The sequence below is a fragment of the Sceloporus occidentalis genome, unplaced genomic scaffold (genome assembly GCF_023333645.1).
Source record: "Sceloporus occidentalis isolate IW3139 unplaced genomic scaffold, rSceOcc1.0.p SCAF_44, whole genome shotgun sequence".
Lineage (NCBI taxonomy): Eukaryota > Metazoa > Chordata > Lepidosauria > Squamata > Phrynosomatidae > Sceloporus > Sceloporus occidentalis.
Genome location: NW_028317024.1, coordinates 6573840 through 6601124, shown reverse-complemented (window position 1 = coordinate 6601124; position 27285 = coordinate 6573840). Strand labels below are relative to the sequence as shown.

The window sequence follows — 27285 nt, the reverse complement described above, 5'->3', positions numbered from 1 at the left end:
CCTTGACTACAATTAAATAAACTTGCTTCACGGTTACCACAACAACCTCACCTTTTGAATAAGACATTTACAGTCCTGAGTAGCAGCAAGATTAGAAAGAAGAACAAAGGCTGCCTGTTGGGTGCTGCTGTTACTAGAAGCAGGTTCTGAGGCAATCTTCAAAAGGCTGTGCATCAGGGAGTTATTCGCCGGAGCTTTCTGGGAAAGCGGTACGGGCATCACTCCAGCGTTTGTCCAACAAACAGAGCTACAAGCTTTCACACGGGGGGAAGAAATGTGATCAGTTACTCCTAACACTGAGCAGGTTTCAACTACTACTCATGATATTGCTTCTAAACAAAAATGATGTTCTAAATGCAAGGAAAATGTCTTTATCATAGCAACAAAAGAGACAATTACATTCCCCCAAAATCACACACTTACTGTAAAATGTGTGGATTCTCCCCCCGCTTAGATATCGCATATCTTGTTTTAATACATTTTCACAGATATCCATTATGTGGACACTTCATCACAGATAACGCTAACGAGTCGAATTATTATTGGAAGAGTTTAGCTTTACATATCATTTGAACCTGTTCTTGTATCCACTTTGTCCATGATCCTTGCCCTTCCCTATTCCTTTGGCTACCTTTGCTAACATATTTAACACACATGAAACATAGAACATTTTAACATCCTTGACTCATTTGCATATATTTTGCTAGCATCAAACTGACAGGTTACAAAGCATCAACAAATGGAGCTACTTTGTTGTAATTGCATTGGCTAATAGGTGCATTTATACAGATCTATACAAATCCAAGGAGATTATATAAATAATATATATATTTGAACATAGTATTTCCATTTTTTTACCTGCAGGGTAATTTGCTGTGTACACACACAGTAAGTGCAAGGCATTTTGCATCAATGCGTCATCCATCAAAAGCCAAGGCCAGAGGGAATGGAGCAAAGGAGCAAGTTGAGTATCTAAAGCAGCTGCCTGTGAAAATAAATAATGAAAATAATCCAAAACACATAAAAATATAAAATGTTCAAAATATTTAAATATCAAATTCTTAAGATCTCAGGAATGCTCCCTGCTATTCAAAAAGTAGGGTCAATTCTACCCTTTAAAGTAGGAAACCGCTAACAGAATGTGAGATTAGACGTTTCATCAAAACATTCACCATTTAATGAATAAACTAGGGTTTTTTTCTTCCTTACAGCATCAAGGCATGACTTTTTTTTCTTTTTACAATTCATTAATTTTAAATAGATCCCTCAAAAGTAATTCAGTTCCCAACAAATGCTTCACTTATAAGCCCCCGTTTGTGTTTTGTACCACTGTTTTTACCATAGTACCTGAAAAGCATTGTATATTTAAGGGTGTTTGTCATTATTTGCTAATTTTTGTAAGACTGGCGTTGTGATGCTTGTGAGCCGAATCAGGTGAATGAACTCTAGAATTTCACAGGAAATATTGAAACTGAACTTTGTACACAATGCCCATAATAAAACCTGACAGACAGGGATGTTTACATCCCAGAACTGCCTAAAGCATTGATTTTAATTAAGGCTAGAAAGGAAATGACTACATTTTATTGTAACAGATAAACAGAGAAACATTTATGCATGTCCATGTCAGTGAAAATACAGAAAAAATCCACTCATTAAATTTGGAAGTAGGACAAGCAACAACAAATAATTAACATCCATCAGCTTCCTGTTTTTCTGATTAAAAGGAGGCATTATAGAAAAAAACAGAACTAAAGAGAATTGTTTAATTAAAATTGAAACAATTAAATGAAACAAAAATAAGTTCAACAGCGTATTTGTCGCATTGTCATTTACATATGGACCATTTGTTACGTTTAAGGTATAGAAATTAGTTAAGAAAAAGTGTCTTAGTGAATCCCATGCTGTTTTTAGGAGTGAGAACAAAATAATCTAGTCTACATTATTATGAATTCGCAAAAAAACAAACAAAAAAAACATTTAGTAGTAAATGTAGTGAGAAGGAGGTCAGGAAAACCCTTAAAGGAGAGCGACAGATACAGAAGTTAGTCCCTTTTCCACATCCACCGCTTCCTTCTATGGTAGAGGAGGGGAGCACATGACGAAAACAGACTTGAGATTGACAGATAGAAACCCCCCAAAAGAGATCCCTAAAATAAGGGGGGGTTAAAAGTATTGTTTTGAAATGTGTTTGAAAGGGTTCATTTACCCTTTCTTGCCACTGTACATATACTAATATAATTGACTTTACCTTACTTATAATTGGTCTACATTCATATCTCACATGTGTGTTGTCAGCTGTGTTTAGACACAATTATTAAAGTATGTTAGGAAATTAAATACAATTTCAAGATACCATCCCTAAAAATAATTGGGAGAAAGTTTATTTAATGGTCAAGCCTGTTAAAAAATATATATATTGGTGACAAAATGTCTAAACAATTCCACCAAAAACCTTCGAGGGTTGACACTATCTTTGATACATGGGTAATAAAATGTACGGCCTTTGACATAATTTTGATCAGATTTTTGAGTCCTACGATTATTAATATCGCCTGAGTCTTGCATCCCTAAGCTGTGCTGAGCCAGCTTTGCACAATGCCTGATTAAAGATCATCAGATTATTTGTCATGCAGGGCCAACTCAACCATTCTTGCAGGAGAACCTCCTTGGGTTGGACCCTCATAATTTGTCTTATTCATCTAAACAGATCACTACTTACTTTTCCATCCTTGTTTCGATAGAGAGAATTTCGGAGAAGATACATAGCAGCTTTTAAGTTTTTCAAGTGACTCTCCTCCTACAAATAGATTAAGTAAGACTACATAAAATGCTTAGCAATATCAATATATTTATCACAGGACTTACAACAAAGACTGGGCAGAGAATAGTTACAAAATCAAGACAGACATCGCAGAACACCAACATATGCATGTTAAACAAATACTTAAGCATATTGTTTTATGACAATATATATAGTGTACCCACAGACGTTTTCACAGAACAAGTAAGGCTCACTTTTATATGAAAAATATTTTACTCATCTATAAAACCTAATGAAAAAAATTTGAGTTTAGAAATAACCAATGATTTTGCAAGTTATACGGCAATGAGTACATGTTGCGTTTTGCTAATTTCAAACCATTCTTTTCAAATCTGGTAACCCTGTCTCCATGTCCTATTTGGGACATCTCTTTTCACACTAATTGTATTTTAGGTATACATTTGCAGCTCCTGGCATATGTATCCCATCAAACCATACATTCTTGAAAACTACACAGCCAGGGTATTTCAAATAGTGATAGTTTAACACTTTCTACACCCAGCCTTTGCCAAAGTTTGTGGCAGTGATTTATTTTGTGTTTTTCCCATAAAATTGTACTTCAGGTATGAATTTACAGCTCCTGGTATGTGTCAAGTCCAAACACCCCAATATATGTTCAGCAAACTCTCCTGAGTACATTGATACCACCATTGCATGTGTTTGTCAGGTTGTCTCCCACATTCGAGAGAATTTAGAATTTTACCATCTGGTCATCCTCCCCCCATGTCCTAGTTGGGAAATTTTTGAACCTGACCAATTCAATTTACCTTACATTTTTTAAACTAGACACCCCATTGGTATTTAAAAAATGCTAGTATTTTCACTCTTCGCATGCCAGATACAGTTCTAATTTTATCACTTGCTCAAAAAAAAAAAAATTTGTGGGAACAGGATGGTTCCCCTGAAGGTGACATCACTGAATGATTATTTTTATATGTTACTAGATTTTAATTTTTTTTTCTCTATTTTTTACTAATCCCATTGCGATTAGAAAGCTGAGCTCCATTGACTTGCATGGTTGAATGAAGTACCTGTAGATTTAGGCAGCCTCGGTTGCTTCTCTCTCTTCATGTAGTTCTTGCCATAGTGTGTGACTTTTGACAATAAACTGTCTTCAGCAACCCTGCTGGTGAGTTTTACTGGCCCTTACCAAGTTTTATTCCTCCTACACAGCTGTTTCTGTTTCAGTTAGTGATTAATATACCTAAATGTTAAATTCCTTTTTGGTATAACTGTTTAATCATACACTTAAGTGTATGTCAAAAAAATCCCTGACTTTGAGCAAGTCTACCTAAAACAATGAATTTTTCTTCTGTTCACTCACTTTGCATTTTTGTTAAAAAGAAATTATATTATGTCTATTTTAAAGCATTTTACTTTACAGCATTCTTCACACTTGCCTAACACTTTTGCACAATACGATATGTTCTTGGCATGGATAGCCATCATCTGAAACTGCCAGTAACATCTGTGTAATTTGATTCTGCATTGCTGTTTAATTTAACATACACCTACTTTTTACATGGCCATACTGGGAATCATTGTATGAACAGTAAAATAATTTAGAGATAAAGCATCTCTTAACTGTGTTCAGTATGTTTAATGGGTACCTTTTTCCTCTGTGCTGGTTTTCCTGGCCTAAGGGAATCCAGGTTTAGCTGTGCGTGAATGTGCTTCATCTGTTCAATACAGCTGTCTACTAGGTGCACTGAAAGAGAGACAATGAAACTGGTGCTTAATTCCATATAACATGATATTAAGACTTGCATGTTCAGGTTTCCCTTACACACAATTTTATCACATATACCCTTGTATATACCGCACAGCCTTTTTGGGAGAATATGTGAATGTTCTCTCCCAATGTTTGTGAACAAATGTCAATGCCAAACAAAAGACCCCAAAACTGCCAGGTAAGCAAATAAGTAGCAATTTTTTCAATGAAAAGCGGTTTTATTCAGTGCAGTTAATTGTTTTAAAAAAGCAGGTCTCAGCTTAATTGAAGTATTACTATGAAAAGTTAACAGCCATTTTTCTTTAAAGTATTAGAAATGTGCTTATTATTTCAGGCACTGTTAACACAACAATTTGAGTAGTGCAATAGTTGGTTTACGCACCAAGAATAAAGCTTCACTGGCAGAGAAATGACAGGGAAGACAGCCTTTGTTCTTTATTGTAAATATAAAAAAGCACAACCTCACCTTGCAGACTGTACTTCTGGGCACTTCTGCTGACAGCTAGCAGTAAGATTAAAGTACTTGCACAGACTTGTCTGAGAGGGTCCTCTGAGGATTTTTCGTCATAGCTCTGTATGAAACAACAAGTAATATGTTTCAATAAATGTGGAAATTGGGGAAATTCCAACCTAAACACAAATCTTTCTATGGATACTGAAAAAAGTACTACTGAATGCATTCATATAACGCTTATGGTTTCTTTTAAATCAACCAAATGAAAGCGTTAACTTGCAAGAAGCGGAAGTGAAAATTATCTATTTTTATTTCTCTATACACATTTGTTTTTAACCCCTTCAATCCCAAAGCCCAGAGCAATTTTGCCATTTTTGGGGTATGTCGGTTTAGCGATGATTCTCTTTTCCTGTGAATAGTGTACCCATATAAACTATATATTGGTTTTTCAAGGAGAGATAGAGCTTTCGTTTGATACCATAGTTGGATAATTAGCTGAAAATTTAGAATGAGAAATTTAGTAAAAACTAGTGAAGATTAGAAAAAGAAACTAATTTTTTTTTACATTTTCCCTCTGAATCCTCACAAAATTAGGTAAAGTGATGGAAAATCCCCTCCAAGTTTATTAATTCAGGTGTCCTGATTTCAGAAATACCTAATTTATATAGATTTTCCAGACTTTCCCAGCACCAGGGAGCATACTATAAGGTGTACAATTTTGTATAATTTTTATGCCTATGGCTTAACGGGTTTGGGGGTTGTGAACGGGGGAAGGAGGGTTATACAAGCTAGATGTTATGCTAGGGCAATGGGAAGTAAGGTTTTTTAATAATTTTTTTATATATTTGTTTTTAAATTTTAATTTAAAAAAAAAATAATTTATTTGTTATATATTATTTTTACACGGAAATGGTTAGAGGTCCTCCTAGGGACCTCCTGAACATGCCAGTGATGTCACAATGACATCACAGCTCACATTATAATTTTTTTTGTATTATTTATATTATTATTTTAATGATTTATTTAATATTTTTTAAATTAATTAACTTTTTTTTTCTGCTTTTCTCTTTCAGGACAGGAGGGGGAGTGAGAGACATGGTTCCCCCTGCACCGATCACACTGTGATCTCTATGCAAGTCCTCACAGACCTGCATAGAGATCGCAGCGTCTCTGTGCCTCATCGGAGGGCAGGATATCCCCGCAGGGGATATCCTGTCCTCCGATGACCTTCCGGGTTACGTCAGCAGTGACGCAACCCGGAAGGGAATGCCCGATGGCGCGTTTGCAACTGCGCGATCGGGCACTTTCAACTGTAACAGCTTACCGGCTTTCATGCCGGAAGCTGTTACGGGAGATCGGGCAGCAGAAAGCCGGCGATGCCGGTTTCTGCTGCCAGGGGGGAGTCCAGGCTGTCAGCCTGGTCTCCCGTGCAGTGGCAGGGATGTGTCCCTGACGCCGCACGAAGGGCTGGACGTACCGGGACGTCCATAGGGGTTTCTTAGTGGGCGTTTTTTGGACGTCCCGGTACGTCTATAGGGGAATGAAGGGGTTAAGATTTACTTATATCCTACAAAATAAGCAAATTCCTACAAATAAGTACACTATGCAGGGCACCGCTAACTCTTGAAAACATAAATATAGGTCCAATATGAATAGGTTTTAAACTTGAAAGACCAGTGTGTGCAGGGATACAAATTCTGATCAATTCCAGGGGGAAAAAACTTGATCTTGAAAGCTATGACGCATGAAGACATTGGGGCTTTTCTTCATTTAAGCTATGCCATGTCTCCCACATATTGTAATTACCACCGTTACAACGAGTGAGTTAGAGCAATAGGTCATTACGCTCTTTATGCATTTGTTGTACTCCTGTATGAAATTGGAAGAAGCTAAATGGATAGGAGAGTATCAAATATACTCTACTCAGTGTAGTGCCACGGCAAAGCTACCAACCTGTAGTATTACTTTGCAAAGGTCATAACCCATGTTCACATTCCCATCTAAAAGAGCACACAATTCTGATGTACAAGGCGAGTCCAACGCTAGGCATTGCAGTTTTCCATGTTCCGCTAAGAGAACTGAGAGGAAGTGCATGCTTGCTGTATACAGCTTCGGGTGACTTGTAGCCAACCTTAAACACTCTGAGAAAGTACCTAATCAAACAAGAAAAACAAAAAAATGACAAATCAGCTTTTTGGTGGTAGAAGTGGTGACTTCATGATACAATTTGGGAGTGGTGCATAAATTCTCTGACTTTCGCAACCGTTTCAATATGACTTCTATAATCCGTTGACCAACCAATAACGCATGAGGTCATACTTGTACAGCCTTGTTTATTAAATTCCTTATCCCTCCTTTGCTTTAATTCAAGATTTCCTGTAAGTAATACTTGTCAATTCCCTTGTGCAGAGGAAATCTGCCTCTAATTTCAGTTCTAGACTGCACTTGTGGGAAGGATTAGTCTAATATACCATCAGAGACCTTTCTTTTGCAATGGTACAGTGAGGCAAAATGTGAGCCTTTTCTGATCGGGGATTCACTATAATGCAGACTGCTGGGGTGTTTTTATGTTCTCAAGTCACACTACTTTGTACACATTTTCTGTGTAGGGCAAGAGAAATTAATGAAACATGTTTTTTTCCCACAGGTGTAGAATTTCTGAAAGGGTTTCCCCCCATTGTTAATTAGTATCTGTATCTAGATCGTGAAACAGTAACCAAGGTGAGGTACATACAAACACACGATAGCTCACATACTTAGCCTAAAGGACTTACAAAGAAGGTTTATAAATATATTTTATGGTAACAAAAGTGTTATAAAATACATACCAAGTAAAGAAGTGCCTTGTTTTGTGAAGACAGTGGCAACCTGAGTAACAGTTTGAATGTGTTTCCTCAGTAAAGTAGTTAAACAGATAAATATGTCCGTCCATGTTTGATAAATTGCAGAACTGATTTCAACATCTGAAATAAGAAAGTTAAATTATTTAACGGAACGTCACATAACATTATAAAACATGCACTGTCGCTGTACCCATACAAGCCGTTTCATTGTGGGCCCATTCAATCAAGAGATCATCATTACATAAAAAAGGGAATGTTAATAACTAGCAAGTAATTAAAAACATCCATATTGTTATTAGTTCTGATACACTTTAATAAATTGATATAACATGCAAATACATTGAGTGGTAGAAATATAGTCTACTATAACGTACTAATAACAATCATATCACGTTAAGGTGAGCTACCGTCTTCTGTGTTCTAAGTATCTTTCTGAATATTAAGATAGAGACTTCTTAATATTAAGAGAGTGACTTTATCAGAATTACTTATTACTATGGGGACACTCAAAAACAGAAACACAAATTATATGTTTTCCAATCTAAAATGCGATCAAATAAATTACAAATCAATCGTGTGTTCTGATTTGATCTTCTACTGAAAACAATTTAACATCCTCTGACATAAAAGTCAGTAATTTTATGTTGCATTATGATCACAAAAACTTCATGGAATCAAGATCAATAAAATGAGCTGGAAATAAAGTTTCCAGCTCATCTGACAGCTCCCTATACTTAAATAAACAGCAATGTTATACTGAATTTCCCAAAACCACACAACCCACTTCAGTTCACAGCCCCAAGGTAAGCTAACTGTTCTGTATAGCTACTGCTTTGTTTGATCTCCTGTAGTTTGGTCCTCTGTTACATTTTCTCTCCTATGCATTGTTTGATCACTTCAAATGTACATGCTTTATTTGCAACTGCCATTTTTCTATAACTTTCTCAAATGTTATGCTATTTGTATTGTTGTTAAACATGAATTGCCCCGTTGCACATTATGCCTCTTATATAGTGTTCCCTGCTACTATCCTATGACTGTTAAACAGACTTATTATGAAACAAATTACAAGAGACCTGTCATAGCAAATATTAGAAAAACTCCTTAATTTTGATTTATATCAGTCAACAAATACAATTCCCTTGAAGATGGAATGGTGATTCAACAAGGGAAGTGTATTCCCTTTTCCCACGCACCTTGAATATAACAACTACCTTCTGGTTGGTATTCCTGTCTCTGTTCCTCTCCTCTGCAATATAATCAAAATGCTGCTGCTGCGCTTTTACACAAAGCTCTATTTCTGATTTCCTTTGTTCAGCACTCTACTGGCTTCCTATTACCTGAGCATTTAAAATGCTCATACTAACATACAAAGCCCTCCAATGTAGTGGTGTATCTGGGGGTGAGGGCAATTCAACCCAGGTGCCACTCATCAGGGAGGTGCCACCAGCAGGGCCACCATTAGAACGGTAAAATCATGACAGTTGTAAGGGACAGGGCTGTCCTGTTAGTTGCAGCCAGCACCAAGTAATAAATCCACTGTGTGCGATGTGTTTAATGTCTGATAAGAGCGAGTTCCTGTCTAAAATTAATCATGTCTGGTAAAGGAAGGGGGAATCTGAGTTATGATGCACCACAGTCAATATTTGGCTCTGTATGTATGTATATATATATATATATATATATATATATATATATATATATATATATATATATATAGTGATGGAAGTTATGTTGTATCGCTGTCAATGTCTGGCTTCATATAGAGTGATGAGAGCTATGACTGGCTCAGTGTAGGAGCTATGCTGTACCACTGTCTGTGTATGGCTCAGTATATAGTAGGTGGGAGTTATGCTGTGGCGCTCTTTGTGGCTGGGTTAGTATACTTTGGAATTTTTTGTTGGGTTTTGTCATTATAGAAAGCAGTACTATCTGTTCAGTAAATGCTATGTATTTAAAATACAATGTGTAAAATACAGTTTACACATTTGTGCAATAAACATTCTTGCAAACATTACATTGCTTTTGCATTTTAAAGTGAATTGTTGGCGCTATATAAAAGAATATTTATAATAACAATGAAAAAAATGTGTTTCTTTTGTTCCTGCAGAGGGTTTACGGTCATGGAAAGGAGGAGGAGAAGTACAGAACTGTCAAGACCTGGCACAGAGCTTGAAGGAGAGAAACGACAGCTTAAGGGAAGTATGGAGATGTCATTTTTTTTTAAAACTTTAATATCCTAAAAAAATCCATATTTTTGGAAATTTTGCCAGCATCAACAAGAAAAATTGAACACACTATCAAATAAAAGAAAAAGTTGACAAGTGTATTTTAAGCTCAACTAGTTCTTCCCAGGGCCTCCCATGTCCACTGTACATGCAAATCTTCTTCCTAATTGCACATTTTGACTTACCTCTGGCTTTTTTGTGTTGGACAGACAGCAAAGAAAACATAATTGCCAGCAGTGCCTGTATTAGTTCATCCTTTATCACCAAATTGACATCTAGAATCAGACAGGTCTGAATAAGTCTTGAAATGGCCGACAGATATTCAAGCAGGACCATTACCTATTTTAACAAAACAGATATTCAAAGATGTAATGTAACACAAAATATTGCAACATAGTAGAGATTTCAGAAGAACCACATATTCAAAAAAGAATAACACCTCAATCAAATGGAAGCAGGAAACTGGAAATATTTTAATAATAATAATGAAATTATAATAATAGAATTTACATGATAACAAGGAAGGAAACTTACCTGTGACTTTATGACTTCTGTGTGGAATTGAAAGATGAGAGGTGACTTGAAGTCAGAGAAACATCTTTCCAACAATGTTGGCTTTATAAGACTGTTCAGGAGAATTCACATAAAAATAGATGAAAGTAGAACATTGCAATGCAAAGTAAGGTGGCCAGTTGACAATTCAAGGCTGGAAATAACATCCAAAAGATAACAGGTTGCTATTGCACCATACATTACACATATACACATCAACTATATGGACAAAAGTATGGGGACACCTGACCATTACACCAACAGGGAGTTTTAGGACATTGCACTCTAAATACCTAGACATTACTATACCTTTGGTGCTTTAACAGCTTCCATTCTTCTGGGAAGGCTTTCCACAAGCTTTTGGAGTGTTTTTCTGAGAATTTTTGCCCATTCAGCCAGGACAGCATTTGTGAGGTCAGGCACTGGTGTAAGACGGTCAGGTCTCATTCAGGCCACGGAGCTGCTTCACTACAGTTCCCATCTCGCTACAGTTTCCCCTTTGCTATAATCCATTCTTGGATTTCCTTATGCTCTGTCCTGTACTTCTGATTCTTTGATTCCAGCTCTGCTCTTAGCTTCAGCGCCTGTTTCCTTTATAAGGTGTGCCCCATCCATTTGTTATGTCTCAGTCTGCAGTCTAAAGGTATGTCTTTCTCTGTTTTGTGTTTAGATTTACTGCTTAGTTTCAGCTTATTAGTGAGTCAGTAGGCATGGTTTAGCGCTAGGACCCACCGAATATTGGAGTACTTTGGCGTTGTGGTGGGTTAAGCATACTATGGCCATAATATGTGATGGAATCTCCAATCTTGTTATCTTAGAAAGGGGTTCTATTCATGCCCTTGTCTAGTCTATTCTGTTTAGTCCTGCTATTTCTGTATAGTCTTGTCATGGGTAACCTGGTCAGTCTTGTCAGCCCTGTACTCTGTTGTCCTGTCCTGAGCCCTGGCAGAGGGGTGTCCTGCCCTTTTTATGTCGCATCTTCTGTGTAGCCTGTTCCTGTATTCCTGATTCTGCAACCTGTTTCTACTCCTTTGGCTCTATCCTGTCTTTTCAGTCTGTAGCTGCCAGATAGCTCTATATCTGGTTATCTGTACCGGATATCTCCCGCTACTATGTCAGCGTCCTGACATGTAGCCACACAATCCTGCAGAAGGGGACTCATCAAGACATTTTGGACAGTCGCTCTACTGGATGAATGGGCAACATATTCCAAGAAACACTCTAATCTTGTGGAAAACCTTTTCAGAAGAGTGGAAACTGTTATAGCTGCAAGGGGGGGGGGGTCAACATAATTTTAGCATCTATGTAGTTAGAATGCAAGGTTATAAAAGTCCCTGGTGGTCTAATGGTCAAGTTTCCCAATACTTTTGTCCATATAGCGTGTGTGTGGGATATATACATACATATATATACACACACACACACCTATATTTAACACACTTTTTACATATAGATATGAACAGCGGTTCACAAAGTAAAAAGTGAAATTACCACAAACTATCCAGAAAGTATTTATAACATGATGTTCTATAGTTTTCCATTGATGATATTCAGTTTAATGAGCAATAGAACAAATCATGTCATTGTCAGGATTATTTTTTTGGGGGATTTACTGTTGCTCAATGCACGCATTGAAGTAAGAAAAGAGAATACTGAAATATTTTTCAGTCGAAGGTGATGAAACACTAACAACAGCCTTTTACCTTGACAGGTCTGTCAATATGTGTCTTTCTGAAAGCGCAGCAGCAGTGTGTCCTGGATTCATTATTAGCAGATTCTCTAGTAAGCCGCATATTGCTGACAAATGAGATGGAGTGACTACAGAACACTGGTCAGGCATGCCAACCAAAGCGGAATTCTCCTCTGAGCTCAAAGACACTGTTCCAGCTTTGTGGCTCTGATCTGTAGGATAAATCTGTGCATTAGCAGGAGTGAAACACGGTTATTAGAATATTAAAATGCACTGATTTCACAATTGTATGAATTACTATGACCTGCTTAAAGGGAAAATAATTTATTGATACCAGATGTAATTTTTTTTCTGATTTTTATTTGGAATAGTTAGTTTAAAAAGTTAAACTTAAGGAAATCAATGCATGCATTCTCCATCAGAGTTTGAAAATGAGAATTGCGTCTCCCCTCCCATCTGCCTCTACTGAAACCATGAAGCATAAGAAAAATGCATACTTAAGAACGCTTCCTGTACTTGCTCTGTAGCACTCCCGTTGATTTTAAGATATGTGCCCATGAATATACCTACCTTTGTCCAGTAGAGGGTCACTTATATTTTCGCAAAGTGAAGAAGCGGAGACTGGATGCAGATGTCCTGTACTGCTTGTTGAGGAAGTGCTGGGAAGCTGAAAAATGGGAAACGGACTATATTAATGGTAAAACTTACAACCTTACAACTTACTATAATATTCTATAAAACAGGCCGCTGGTACACAGGAGATTAGACTGTTCTCCCCTGGCAGCAGGAGGTATCATCACATTGAAAAATAAGAAAAAAAAATTGCTGACCATACAAGCGAGCATTCTGCCTTTTAAAATTACAAATTGTATGTATTTAGGATAATATTCTACTTAGAGGATCAGATTTTTTTTATTATTAGTGCGACCATGATATTCATAAAAAATGACAGATTATACAAAAACAGGAGTAGAAGGAAATGACTATATTTTTGAAAAAAAAAACAATATATAATTCCTGTGGACACAGTAAACACGAAAAGGGAGAATGATGATTGAACAAAGTTATGTTAAAAATGTCAAAAACCTCCAGTCACATAGGGGAGTAAAACCCCTGGTCACAAAGGGGTTAATCAGAATTTTTCCCCAGCAACAGAAAAGACATTCAGACACGCAGTGAGCGGTAAATGATGAAAAGATTTAAAAAGCCGTTGAATTCAGTTTAAGCTATTTAATCTGGTTTTTATACTTCTACTTTCTTTTTTATTTGAAATGATACCATTTACTTCTTAATATATGCTAAGACTCAGTACTCTATTACTTCACAGGAAGGCTTTATTCTTCAAGTGTTCTAATCCATTTTTACAATGAAATAACTTCTGGATCTACAGAAATTTATATAAAGTCGTGTAACACATATTATATGCAGAGGGACAAATAGCACTGGTTAAAAAATTTCTTTCCACAATGGGCCGCATGTTGAAAATCTGAATTTAACAATACTGTAAATGGGAAATTCTAACTGCAGGATTATATTGAGAACATCATAAAAATGCTCATTTTAATATGAAGGATACAATATTATAACCCTGGCAGCTCACAAGTTACTTGTTGGGGAACCATGGTTTAATCAGCCTACAAAAAATCTAGTTATATATATATATATATATATACTCAGACGTTATTCTCTGACACAATGGATTCAATAGAAACAGAACTATAGCCACATGGAACTTGTTGATTTACAATTAGAAAGTATTACTGAAATGAAACTAGTGAGTGAACCTACCCAGGTACTTATTGTTGAATCAGATTCGGGAGTTGGAGAGGAATTGTTCTCTGCATTATGCCAAATGTACAGTGAATCTTCAGAACCTTTGGAGAAGAAGACAAAAAACGATATAAAAGTAAATACTACTATGCATATTGGAAGATATACAGAACGCAACACAAAAGCCAAGAGTATTACAATTTAGTCCCATATGCATTTATCTTACATATAATTAGTATTTATCGCAAAGTTTTCTTTTCACAAAACAAATCTGAACCCTTTACCATTATACAAGCAAAAAAAGGTAATTTACTATCCCTTTGGGAAAGAGTAGCAGTAAAAACAAGAACAGTAACAAAGAGATTGAGAATGGACTTTAGCCAAGGCAGCATATTTTCTGTGTAAATAGGTAGCAGGTCATTCCTAGCCTTCAAACTATCAAGTAGTTAATTTGAATAAAGTAATGTAATAAATTGTACTCCCTTTAACTACAACCATGGCTTGTAAGTAGAGTAGGGTGCCTGCACTATTGCAATTTATGTTGGATCTCAATCCCAGGCCAATCACATTTTTAGATGTAACAACAATCTGGTTGGATGATATACCGTATTTGCTTGATTATAAGACAACCCCCTAAAATATGAATATTTATTTAGGAAAAAAAGAAAAATCCTGAATATAAGACTACCATAAAGGAAATAAAGTTTTAATAGTAAATATTAATGTAAACAATTTTTTCATATTTAATAAAAAAAAAACTATGCTTGAGAAAAATACATTTTTTGTTTTTATTTTCTTTTATTTGCCAACCTGCCTCCCAGTTATATACATCTGCCCCCAGGCTTGCCACTCTGCCCCATAAATGCCTTATACCATGCTATGTGCCACTCTGCCTCCCCGATATGCCACTCTGCCCCCAGATATGCCTTACACCCCCTATCTGCCACTCTGGCTCCCCGATATGCCATATGACACTCTGCCCCCAGAAATGCCTTATACCCAGTTATATGCCACTCTGCCCCCAGAAATACCTTATACTCCCCTATTTGCCACTCTGCCCCCCCCCTCAACTCACCAATGAATCCCTAGTCTTGTCCCCCGTTCTTCAGACTCCCTGGTCTCTAGTGGGGGCAGCCGGTCGACATCTGATCGATGTGCGTAGAAAACCTCTGCTGCCCATTAGTTCTGCCAGGGCTTCTATGACTGAGCCCCGGTGCTCTGTTATAGAAGCCCCGGTGGAAGTGCCGGCACATCGTGCAGACAACCTCTGTTGCTGCCGGCACTTCCACCAGGGCTTCTATGATGCCGCTCCGTCTTAGAAGCCCCAGAGGAAGTGCCAAGAGCAGTGGAGGTTACCAGAGAGGAGGATCCAGGTGCCCTGCAGCTCTGTGGGGGATCTGAATCTTAGTCTTGTAGTCATGCCTCTATGAGGTCTGATTATAAGATGACCTTGAATATAAGATGAGGGGAATTTTTCAGAGCATTTGCTCTGGAAAAAAAACCTTGTCTTATAATCGAGCAAATATGGTATATATTCGGACCAAAAGGGGTGTATAAGCAAGACGCAGGGGCTACTAAGGGAGTTTTATAAGTTAAATGTTACACTTTTGCAATTTTGTATAAATGTATGAAAACAACGTGATCATTAATGACTTAACTTGCAAAGATGGATTTATACAACAAAACACAATGATGGCAACAACCTATTCCAAACTCACCTTGGTGCAACATCTGTTAATGCACAGATAAATGCTTACCTAGCAAACACGCAATGTGCAATGAGAAAAAAATTACAAAGTACAAAAAAAACTAGAAGTTCATCCAGACAAGCACTTACTAGTAATGTTTGCCGTAATTGCTTTGGGTTCCACAACAGACTGGCTGAAATCGTATGTGTATCGTCCAAGGTAGCAGCTTTTCACCATCTGACTCACGTGATCATAGAAGTGGTAGCGATCCAATAAAACTTGAACCGCAGTCTTACCCACTGTGGACAGCCCAGACTCATCATACACACAAGGACCCTACAGACAAATTGCAATAGTTGGCTTGTTTACTAGGCAGATAGCCATAAAACACATTTGTTTATACCATATCTACATAATGATAACATCCAAAAAATAATATTCACTTTAGGTTGATGCACCAAAAATGAGCAATAACAACAAACAAAAAAAAAAACACCTTACTGTTCTACATCTACTGATGGTGACTCAATGTAATTTGCCATAACAAAGCCTTACAATGAGTACATCTAGGAATAAAATATAAAGGATATTAATGATGATGTAAGCCTGAATGTCAGCTCTTACCGCTGCAAGCGGTAAGAAGGCAATGGGATATTCTGTTTTAACTACCTTTATAAATTATTAAACAGACCGTGTGCTGAACATTAGACGTTTAAGTCTTGCATGAGTATACTACTGGAAGCAAAAAAATAAACAAAAAAAACAATACTGGTCTTTATTAATATAATGCCAGCATGGATCTATACAATAAAAAACGGTACGTTTTATGCCTTTGAGATGAATCCTACCACGCCCCTTGATAAATAATGATGTTGGCAGTTGATTCCATATTACTTATACAATAAAATTGACAATTAGGGACCATAAGGATCCATTTAAAATAATGTCACATGTGTGTTCTGGTCAATAAATCAATTTGCATTATTCGGATTCATTAATGGAACCATTAATAAGGTTCCTGCTCAAGGGAATGCAGTACACAGCAGAAATAAGGGTTTTAACACGCAGAAAATGTAACATGGGCTTATTTACCAACTTCCCATGTGTTGCAAAGGGCCAAACTAAGTAACCTAATGCAAGAGGGCTGATATGGTCCTGTATAATGCAAGATTAAATCCACAAGATGATGTTCATGAATCATCCCCACATTGAACATTCAACATGGCTAACCTTGCTCTTCTTGCAATGAAATCTATCAGGGTTTTGAACTTGAAAATGCATAGTTATGTCTTTAACCAGCAAATTGAAGTATTGTTACCAATTAACCCCAAATGTTTTAAGACTCACTCAACAAAATCTGCTACACAGTTACTTTTCCCAGCATGTAGTTTAGACTGGAAGGGCAATGTGTACATTGTTAAGTATCCATATATTAAAGTGGGACCTACAAACATAATAGCTATATTCTTCTGAGTTAGGTACTTCAGAGTATGGGTATATATATATATGCAAACCAAGAAATTGGATGTAAATTACAGCTCAATGCAAATTTTGCATTCATTTATCTTATATTGCAGTTACATATACTCAAACTGACAGTTACATTGTTTGGAACATTTTACATTTCTATTCCATTGCGTTTGCCAAATACAAAGTTAGCAGAATAATTAAGAATTACATCAAATGGCATTAGAGTTTTCTTAAGATGCATGCCATATAAATGCAAACTAAGCAATATCCGTCACAGGAGAATCTAAATCAAGTGAAAGTAGAAGGCTTTAACTTTGCATAGTTATGAGATGAAATATCACCATAAGCACTTTTTTTGCTTTGCTAAAAGAAGAACACAGAGTCTGTATAGCTAATGCAAAAAAAATGCATTCAAAAAAAAAATATATAAAAAAAAAAAGGAGAAGAACAAGCTTTAGGAAGACAGCACCCTGATAAACACACCAGCTACCACCTGCATTGGAAGTTTACTCAAATTAATCAGGCGTGAAATATTAACCATTGAGAAATCTGGGTAGTCTGTGTATGCTAAGACTTCTAGCCACATGATTAGAGGCAAGCCTGGGGAGGGGACACTTGCCCTTTGGGCTGGTCAAATTTGGGCCGTCCTTAGGTAGGAGTGAAGCGGCCGAGTAGCGCATGTTAAGTGACCAAGCGTTAGCAGTGAGACAGATTGCATCTGGTGCACACAACAAAGTCTAAAGGTAAGTATAAGCACACAGAGAGTGAGTGTATGCGTGTGAGCGAGAGATTGTGCATAAGAGAGTGTGTTAGCATGTGTGTATGGCCATGGAGATTGAGCAATACTTTTTTCCCCTATATATTATAACATGATACAGGTCAAAGCAGTTTAAGGTTGTCGTAAATTAGTTTAGCCATATTGAGAAGAATTTGGAGGGGCAAACGGAGTGAGGGTAATAATGGCATTGTAAAAATAAAAAAACATTCACACATATTATTAGACAAACAAAGTGAGGTCTGTTAAATGAGGAGAATGCATAAAATAGAATATAAATCACCAAAACGTCATAATGTTCTGATAACGGGACTGGAATCCCAAGTTCAATCATTTTTTGTTTGTGCTGAAATGCTTAATCATCTTTATTTCAAATGTTTTTCTGGCTTGTGTGTTTTTTAAGTTCCCCTTCAGTACTTTTATTTTAAGGTCTCCAATGAAGGGCATAGGTCAGGGGTGTCCAAGTTGTTTCTGCAGTGGGCCACTTCATCAGAATTGTATACGTGCGCGGGCCGCACTCATTTTTCACTGAGAGAAAATATGGCCTTTAATAAGATATGCAGATTAAAATAAAGTAAATGACACAAAACCTTTACTTTTCCTCTCACTGATTTCTGGGATTTCTGGGCCTACAAACTCAGGATTCTGGATAAGTAAAAATAAAATAGTTCTATTTATTGAAACTAAATGAAAATTCTGGACCAAAGCCGAAAATTCAGGGTTCACTTAGCCGAAACTGAAAGTGACCCCCCACACACTTTTAATAAAAGTAAGTTACACACCAAAATTGTACAAAAAAATTATATATTATGATTGTTAACAGCAATCTCAGGCATACCCAGATTCCAGCATGTACTGGTTGGCTGGGCATTGTATTTTTTGACCAATTTTAGTGTGTAACCACACTTTTATTAAAAGTAACACAACAATATGACTTGGCATGATAGGAGTGTGATTGCTAACAGCAAACACACTCTTTTTATACCCAGGCAACCAGTGAATGCTGGAACCTAGGCATGATGGGACTGTGATTGCTGTTAGCAATCACACTCCTATCATCCCAAGTCAGCCAATACATGCTGGTACAGGGTGGCTGTAAGTGCAGACCCCATACTGCTGGCAGCATCAATACACAAGGGGGGCAGCTAGCCAGGTTTCAGCATGTACTGGCTGACTTAGCAATCACACTCCTATCATGCCAACAGCAATCACAGTCCCATCATGCCTAGGTTCCAGCACTTACACATCCATGCTATCACACACAAATTCATTCATTCAGATTCATTCCCTCAATCAGATATACTCATTCACACAACCTTTCCCCACCCCCTTACCTGCTCTACAGCTCTCGATGCCGCTCACAGACTTCAGCAGGGGGCGCGGCCTCCCTCGTTCTCCCCACAGAGGAAGCAGGACTGGAGCAGAGAATAGCCCCTCCCACAAGTAAGCAGCAGGGCTGTTGTGATCCTGGCTGCCGATCTCACGCGGGCCGCACCTCGAGGTTCCGCGGGCCGCATGTTGGACGCCCCTGGCATAGGTTAATCTTGGGTGTCGGTGTGGCCGAGCCTGTCCTGGTGTGTGTGTTTGGGTGTCAGTGTGGCAGAGCCTGTCCTGGTGTGTGCAATTGGTCATCTGATTCCTTGCACTTAACACGGATTATTCACAGATCCTTGGTGTTTGACGAGGTTGAAGGTAATGGTGTGTGTATATATTATATATAAACACATATTAGTACCCTGCAAAACTCAATGTTACTAACCTGTAAAGTATACTCATTGGAATCTTCTGGATTTGCTGGCATTGGGATGACAAGCATGTTCTGGAGAATGAAAGCAGCCTAAAAGGAAACAGAAATAAAAAAACAAAACTAAAAGATCTCAATGCTGCCATCTTGCTGAAACTGCTATCAAGTGCAGTCAAGCATGTCATATCACAGTAGAGTAAAGAGAAGGAGCAACTGGATTTATTGTCCTGAAAAGAAGATTAATTAGATTCCCACTGTGCCTCACAAAAGGCTGTTTACCCATAAAATAGATGTTATGGAATAGGAAACATAATATTGCAGATATCTATATTATACATAATTTTATTGGTAATTGGTATGTATGAATACAATAATAAACTGTATCAAAGATAAATATCTACATGGGGATCCTGCTGTACTACCTTTAACATGACAGGATGAAAAGCAGAGAAATATAAATGAATCCATTTTGCAGTGGTTTGTTTGCCCCATCCTAAGGCTATAAAAAGGTTTCTTCAAGCCTTCAATGCTATGTTTTAAGTGTTTGTGCATATTCATCCTGAGTAAAATATATATGTTCAATAACTACAAATAGGAACATTTGAAAATATTTGTGCAAATGGATTGAAATTACCCTAGTGTACACTCATCGTTAAGTTCAGTATGGTCACAACAGGCTCCTTTTTAGGAACAGCCTGGGAAGCGTTGCAGTTCAAGGACATCAGTGAGCAAGTGGAGCACCTAAAGCTTTACCATGCAGCTTGCAAGTATCTTGAAATAAGCTACACAAATAAGGTATAGTATATATACATTTATACACAGCTTACCTCTCTGCGCACCATGCTGCATTCACATTGGTCAAGAAAGATGCTCAGTACTGTTCCCCATAAGCCTCCTGAGATATTCTGAGAGCTCTCTGACAATACAAGAGCACCTTCTTTCAGGCTCGTCAAAGCTGAACCAATGCCCAAGCTGGTAAACCTTACCTATGAGAAATTACCAAAATGTTTAATCATTACACTTTTTTTTCTTCTAATAAAATTGGTACATTTTTAATTTACAGTCCAATCTATAACATAATGTAACTAACATTTAAGGGATAAACTAGAGCCTGTTAAAATCTAGGGTGTAAAATGCATGCACAAGTCTTTCTTTTATTACCTTGATAATAAAAACCCTGTAGGCCACCTATTTAAACTGTAATACTAAAGTCATCCTACCTTTCCTATACCCTTTGTGTTCTATGAAAAATGTTATGCAGAGCACTAACCTAGTCTTCTTTCGTTAAGCTGGATTCTGTGCAAATGACACATGCAGTCTGCCCTGAGTTGTGCAGGTAAGAGGAAAAGTAAAGAGCAACATCCCCTCTATGCTGCGAGCGTGTGCACATGCACGCAAGTGTTGTCCCCTTTTACATGGGAAAGGGGAGCCATAGAGAGAAGGGGAAGATAAGAGATAATAAGAAAGAAGAGGAAAGAGATCATGAAAAAGAGGAGAGAGAATGACATAGGGGAAAAATTATGAGAAAAGGGAGAGTGTATGTTAGAGCAATTAAGTGTGAATATGCAAGGGCAAGAGTAAACCAGGATGTTTATGTGTAGGGGCAAGCGTATGTGTGTGTGTGTATGCCTGTTTATGGTCAGGCATTTGTAAAATGTGTGTGTGTTTTAATACTATACCCTTATTGTTACTGCTTTTGTCATAATTGGTTTTGAATGAATAAAGAAACCGCTGTGGGTACGATCTGGGTGCTGGGCAAATCCCATGTGTGCAATCTGGTTGTCGGGCTGGCCTTTGAGGTGTGCGACTTGTGATCTACGCCTCCAATTTAGGGTTTTCATGCATTATTTATTTGATCAATAGCGTCAATGCTGGGTTTGCATGTGTTTTTTCTAGTGTATTTATGCTTGCAAGGCTGGTGTGTTATTCAGTTGTTATATACCTGCACTGTTTTATTTAATCTACATCTGCAAACTTAGTGTTTGTAGGCGTTATGCAGTTGATCTATACATGGAATGCCGTGTTTCCATGTGGTGAAGGGGACACAGTCTCTCGGGGTGAGAGAGAGGCTGCGCCAACAATTTCAAGCCATGCCTTTTTGTTATTCTCCTTTGATGACTACAGAAATACACAAACAGTGAAGAAAACAAATTTTGATTCACCGATTGCAAAAAAAAAAAAAAGACACAAATGCCTTTTTAGATCAGGAAAGGAAATGATGAACTTCACTGATTTTGCATTTCTTTTCCAAATAAATGAATTACTAATGCATTTACTAAACAAAAATGTCCTTAAAGTATTGTATGGTGTTGCATCTTCTAATTAGCTGAGCATTAAAAATTGAGATATCTTTAAGCAGATGTTCACTGCTGTTTCTCCTAGCGTGAAGGGTCAGAAAAAAAAGTCAATGACGTTTAATTACTAAGTAAATTAAAGATGTGCCGTCTCCTTGTTCTGCCATTCAGCTCCCTTGACTATAACAAAGCAAAGGAAGCACCACCGAGTCAGGACACATTATTTATTTATTATAATAATAAAATAAAAAAATAAAAAATTAAATGATTCCTTAAACTCCAGAGAGGAAAACGAGTCTTCTAGAAAAACAATCTGGGATAATCCAATATATTACAAAATCGTTAATCTTGAGGATTTTGAATATGTAAACTCAATTGTAAAGTATTAATACATTCTTAACATGTTGATTACTGGAGCTATTCCCAGCATTACTTATTTGTTACAATTGAATTACTTAAAATGTTGTAATCTAGTGAACCTTTAAACAATTTAGCAAATTCTGTTATTTATACTAGGATTACATTGTCTGAAAAATCCATTACTTCTATTATTTCAGCATTTCTATTATAGCCTAAGGTATGCATAAAAATAAATCCACACTTAAAAACATTAGGAAGACTCATGCTGTCCATTTGATTTCAAACGTTGTGATTCAGCTGCAATAACAAAGGAAAATGAAACGCAGACTTAACGTTCTCAGAGAGTAACAACCGGAATGCTTTTGTTGAAAATGTACAAGCCAAGTGGCAAAACCAAGGTCAAATTTGCAATCTCAGTTACTGACCTCTGGGTCTCTATCCACCCACAAAGGAATCAACCATTCCAAACCCAAACGTGGTATAACATGTTCTTCATTACCGTGGTCATAAGGCAAAGACCAGAGATGCACCCAATCCTGGAAGGAAATAAGTGTCATTACTCGCAGAAACTCAACAAAAAAGGTTTTCACCCCAAACATGTGCAACCTCAATACAAAAATAAAATACGTTATTCTCGTTTTAACCCATCTATTTATCCTAAAGGCAAATAACAATAAGCCTTTATATATTTATATTGTAATCCTTAAATAAACCGTAATAACGAATCAGTGTTCATCCTCATTGAGGATTTTTGTGAGGAGAGCAAGGGAACATTGCTTACAATATACGATTATTAGCAAAGTCAAAGAAAACTAGGTACAGAACACTCATATAAAGACTACGAATGCTGAGAAATGCTTGCCCCACGACATTACACTTGGCCTTGGCAAGGTGTGGATGGTATCGCTCTACGAACTCCGAGCAAGAATGCCCATGTCTAGACGATGTCTTTGTCCTGAAATCCCTATGCCCCTCCACAGCTACTCACAGTAGACACACACATTAATGTTCAAATTTGAGGCCGTCAATGATATTGTTTCATTTGGAGGTGGACCTAGCATGCAAGATTATCAACTCCGATTTTCTGCAATATGAGCATTGTGAACTATATTAACCCGGTAAACTTCTACAAAATATTACTTTCTGGAATTTAAACAACTAGAAAGACTGTACGCGTCCCAGTGCTAAACATCTTTGTCTCCCATGACTTACATTAAATATTTAGCGGTTCATAAATCCAAGATTGAAATGTAAAGATGCTAAGCTCTAGGGTAATGGGAGCTTGCAGGAATTTTAAAACACTGCCAACAGAACCAGTCTTTACTGCCCCCCCCCCTTGCTTAAGCATGCATTTCAGCCCAAAAAACTTAAGGTGACCTCTAAGGGACATATAACATACAGATCATTTTATATTTACAATTATATACACGTTATATATACACACAAAAGAAAGCGTTAAACACAAAAAAAAGCTAAGTACACCATAAGGAGGAATTAATTGGAATTTTGCTTCAATGCCTCAAAGGAGATACAGTTTCAAACAGCCATCTGTACATAATGAGAAAGGTAGAAAATTATATTTTGAGAGAGGAAAATCTTTCAACTAACAAAAGTTGTGGCCTTGTTAAAAACATACTATTTTGTAAAAATGCAGGTTTCGTGTATTTTGGAAGAGAAATAGATTTAGAATATGTGTTTTGGCATGGCCCAGATTTTGCATGTCTCACCGTGTTCTTGGCCTGAACTGTCATCTCGTGGGACAAGTGAAGCAAGCACAATACCGTGCTCTTAGTGACACCTTTCCCCATGTAGGAAAGAGCATTTCCTCCCCATTCTACGTAAAAAGATGAGATGATCTGATAAGAGAAGAAAACAATTTCATGCTAACTTGACTTTTACGACCATTCATAGGAGGGAGGGGAAAAACAGAAAGGGAAAATAAAAACCCAGCACAGTATCTTTCATTTCATTCCAGTATGGATTTTTCTACATAATCTATTTCAAAGCAGTAGCCCGTGAAAAGGTCAATGAATACTCATGTAAAAAAGTTCCATACTTTTTATCATTTTGAATACTTTTCCTTACTACCGTAAGTGCATTAAGTTAAGAGACCAGTTATATTAAAAACATTGGAGTATTTCCATTAAAGTGTAAGAGTCATTACCTTAATGGTTGTTAATGATTACCAGTGTCTGTTGCATTCCTTTGAGGAGGATTTGCTATGTGTTTAGTGTTTCACTCTAATTTATTTTTACTGTTCATTAGGTTCCCAGATATAGTTTTCACATCAAATATAAATAAGCTAGTAAATAATAGACATTTACATTACAACAAAATTAAGAAAAGAACTACACAAGACTTTACACATATATGGCAAAATCAATATTGGTATTGATAATACTACTTGAAACATATGACATTTCAATGCATGGTACATTTAGTAATGGAATTATTTTCAGTCCAGGGCCTATTCTTTTCTAATGAGCATACAGACATCCAATGAAGAATGCATATTACGGTACTTTGTAAGTACTTTAACTTGTAGGAAAAAATAATTAAAGTCACTTACCTTAAGGAGAAGCATCTACTTGAAACAGTATGTGCTTATTAGACCTCCTTGAACTCTAGTGCCAGTCAGTTTGGGGGCTTGTATGCGGGGGGGGGGGGGGGCTACACAAATGCCTAGGTGGGATTTTGCAGAATCCCTCCATGCACTTGCAAGGTGGACAACATGAAAAGAGCACACACCCGTCATGTGGATTGAAGTGTCCCTTAAACTTTTTATTTATAGGAGTTTTTGATGCTCGTGGGGATTGGTTCTTCATTAAACATTTTCGTTTCAATTAACTGTAGCGTTTTGTGAATACAAGAGCTAGAGATTGTTCAACAATGAAACTTTCAAATAAAATGTACCCTTGCAGAATACAGCATAAAAGAACCATTTGAACCTAGACTGGCATTTCCTCTGGCTGTAAAAAAAAAATTAAAGCTTATTTGGTCATGTCTTATATGCATGTTTTAATAAGGTTACTGTATTAGCCTCTAGAATGATGATAATCTGTGTATAGCTGCATCATATTGAACATTCACATGAATAATCTTACCTCCAGGAGACTGGTCAACAACTTGGTACAGACTGTAAATGGCTCTGTTGAAGGACAATACAAACTCCATCCAGACAGTGACGTTACATGGGCCATTCCTCTCAAGGTTCGAGACAAAGAAGGCAAGCCATAAAAATTGGGAACATCGGACACTTTTAAACTCTGAAGCAAATGTAAGGTCAGCTGTGTTCTCAATGATCCCGCAAGAGCCAAACATTTCCTACATGTTAAACAAACGAAGGGGAGAAAGAGCGAGCATGTAAATGATGTTTGTTCTACTAAATAAATGAACGTATTACTCTCATAATCTACCACAGTTAGCAGAATGATGCATGCTAAACATCAGTAACTGATTCAGATTTATATTGACTCGTTCCAACAACCACCATAGATATGTTATTCCATGACATATGATCCCCTCAATGAAAAATTGCATTGAAATTCTACTGACTGTAGAATGATTAAACTCACCTCTTGTATTGTTTTAGCAGACTAACCATTTGGCCTACTTGTCTCCAAGCTCCATCTTTAAACCTAACAGCATGAGTTTGTAAATGAGCTTGTAAATCTTTTACAACCATGCAGGTAATCTGTAGAGCTATTACTGTAAATATCAAAACCATATGCATTGATTTGAGTGAGGTACATTGCATTTGAGTCCATGCAAAATAGACACCAATATGCATTCATTTAAAGGGTAAAAATGTGCCAAAAACATGGCAAATAATCTGAAAGTGCCCTTTGAGTTTGAGATTGCATGAAAAAAAACCTACCAAAAAAAATAAAGTGTTCCCTCTCTTGAAATCCTAAGGATCTGTGGCAATAGTCAGTCCTCCTCTAGCACAGCTTGAAGATAGAATTAACACACACACAAAAGTTGGCTTTACGATTTATTCGGTAACCAGAATGCCAGGCCGTACTCGTACACTTTCAGGTTTCTGGCTTGCTAGTATAATGATGTCGGAAACAATCTATCCCCCCAAACACAAGTAGACCATGGCTCAGAATGCACAGCTGGGAAACCTTTGGTTTGAACATTTATTTGTAATTTTTCTTTGATTTCCGCCAGGCCTCTGATAACCGTACAGGAATAATATTTCTTTTACAGGTAGGTCACAGTAATTTACACATTTTACACCGCTTTAAGAAACAAGAACAAAAAAAGAAACCAATTTCAATAGCTTGTTTTTTTAAAATATTCTCTACAACGTAGCCAATTCTTGGATGAAAGAACTATTACCTGTAACCATTCTGCTGGAAGACTAACATCCAGCGCTTGACATAATGCAGACTAACATGAACTGAAAGTCCGAGGTACAATACATCTGCTTAGCGTTGTATTTAGAGCTCTGCATTTGTTCGGTAGCTTGCCAGGTCTCTTGGCAGCAAACAATCTGTTCTGGGTGCCAAATCATAGTGTCTGTTATCCTGCATATATTATACAGTTGGCACAACAATCCTTCTCGCAGCAAAACTTTGCATGCTGCGATTTGAAGTTTTAATAGAATTTTTCTTCAGCAAAGTAACTTTTTTCTTCCATTGTTCTAGCATTTAAGTGAACTATGCACACAAATTTGCAGTGCAGTCACACGTGTAAAAGGTCTTTATCTTTCATCCTAGCCTGAGCTACTGTTTGTATATAAACTGCTACGTGCAGCTCTACTTTATAGGTTTTTTTATTTATTTTGAGAGCCCGAGGTTTTTGCTCTTCGCCTTCTACAAACCGTTCAAGTGAAAACATGGGTGTTCCAAAACTT

At 37.1% G+C, this 27285-nt stretch overlaps 1 protein-coding gene across 1 annotated transcript in view; it reads right to left on the bottom strand.

Moving 5' to 3' along the window:
* Positions 1-27285, bottom strand: part of LOC149289628 (rotatin-like) — a 68063-nt gene that overhangs the window by 8733 nt on the left and 32045 nt on the right. Inside the window, exons 26-43 of the mRNA XM_089490429.1 lie at positions 25529-25748; positions 24152-24280; positions 22850-22960; positions 20598-20756; positions 19786-19863; positions 15931-16117; positions 14112-14197; positions 12894-12990; positions 12337-12535; positions 10616-10706; positions 10267-10420; positions 7839-7973; positions 6964-7163; positions 5023-5128; positions 4435-4532; positions 2723-2800; positions 859-985; positions 52-254 (exon numbers count right to left, since the gene is read on the bottom strand). Of these exons, the coding sequence (XP_089346555.1) occupies positions 52-254; positions 859-985; positions 2723-2800; positions 4435-4532; positions 5023-5128; positions 6964-7163; positions 7839-7973; positions 10267-10420; positions 10616-10706; positions 12337-12535; positions 12894-12990; positions 14112-14197; positions 15931-16117; positions 19786-19863; positions 20598-20756; positions 22850-22960; positions 24152-24280; positions 25529-25748 (2458 nt within the window). The remainder of the gene's footprint in view (positions 1-51; positions 255-858; positions 986-2722; positions 2801-4434; positions 4533-5022; positions 5129-6963; positions 7164-7838; positions 7974-10266; positions 10421-10615; positions 10707-12336; positions 12536-12893; positions 12991-14111; positions 14198-15930; positions 16118-19785; positions 19864-20597; positions 20757-22849; positions 22961-24151; positions 24281-25528; positions 25749-27285) is intronic.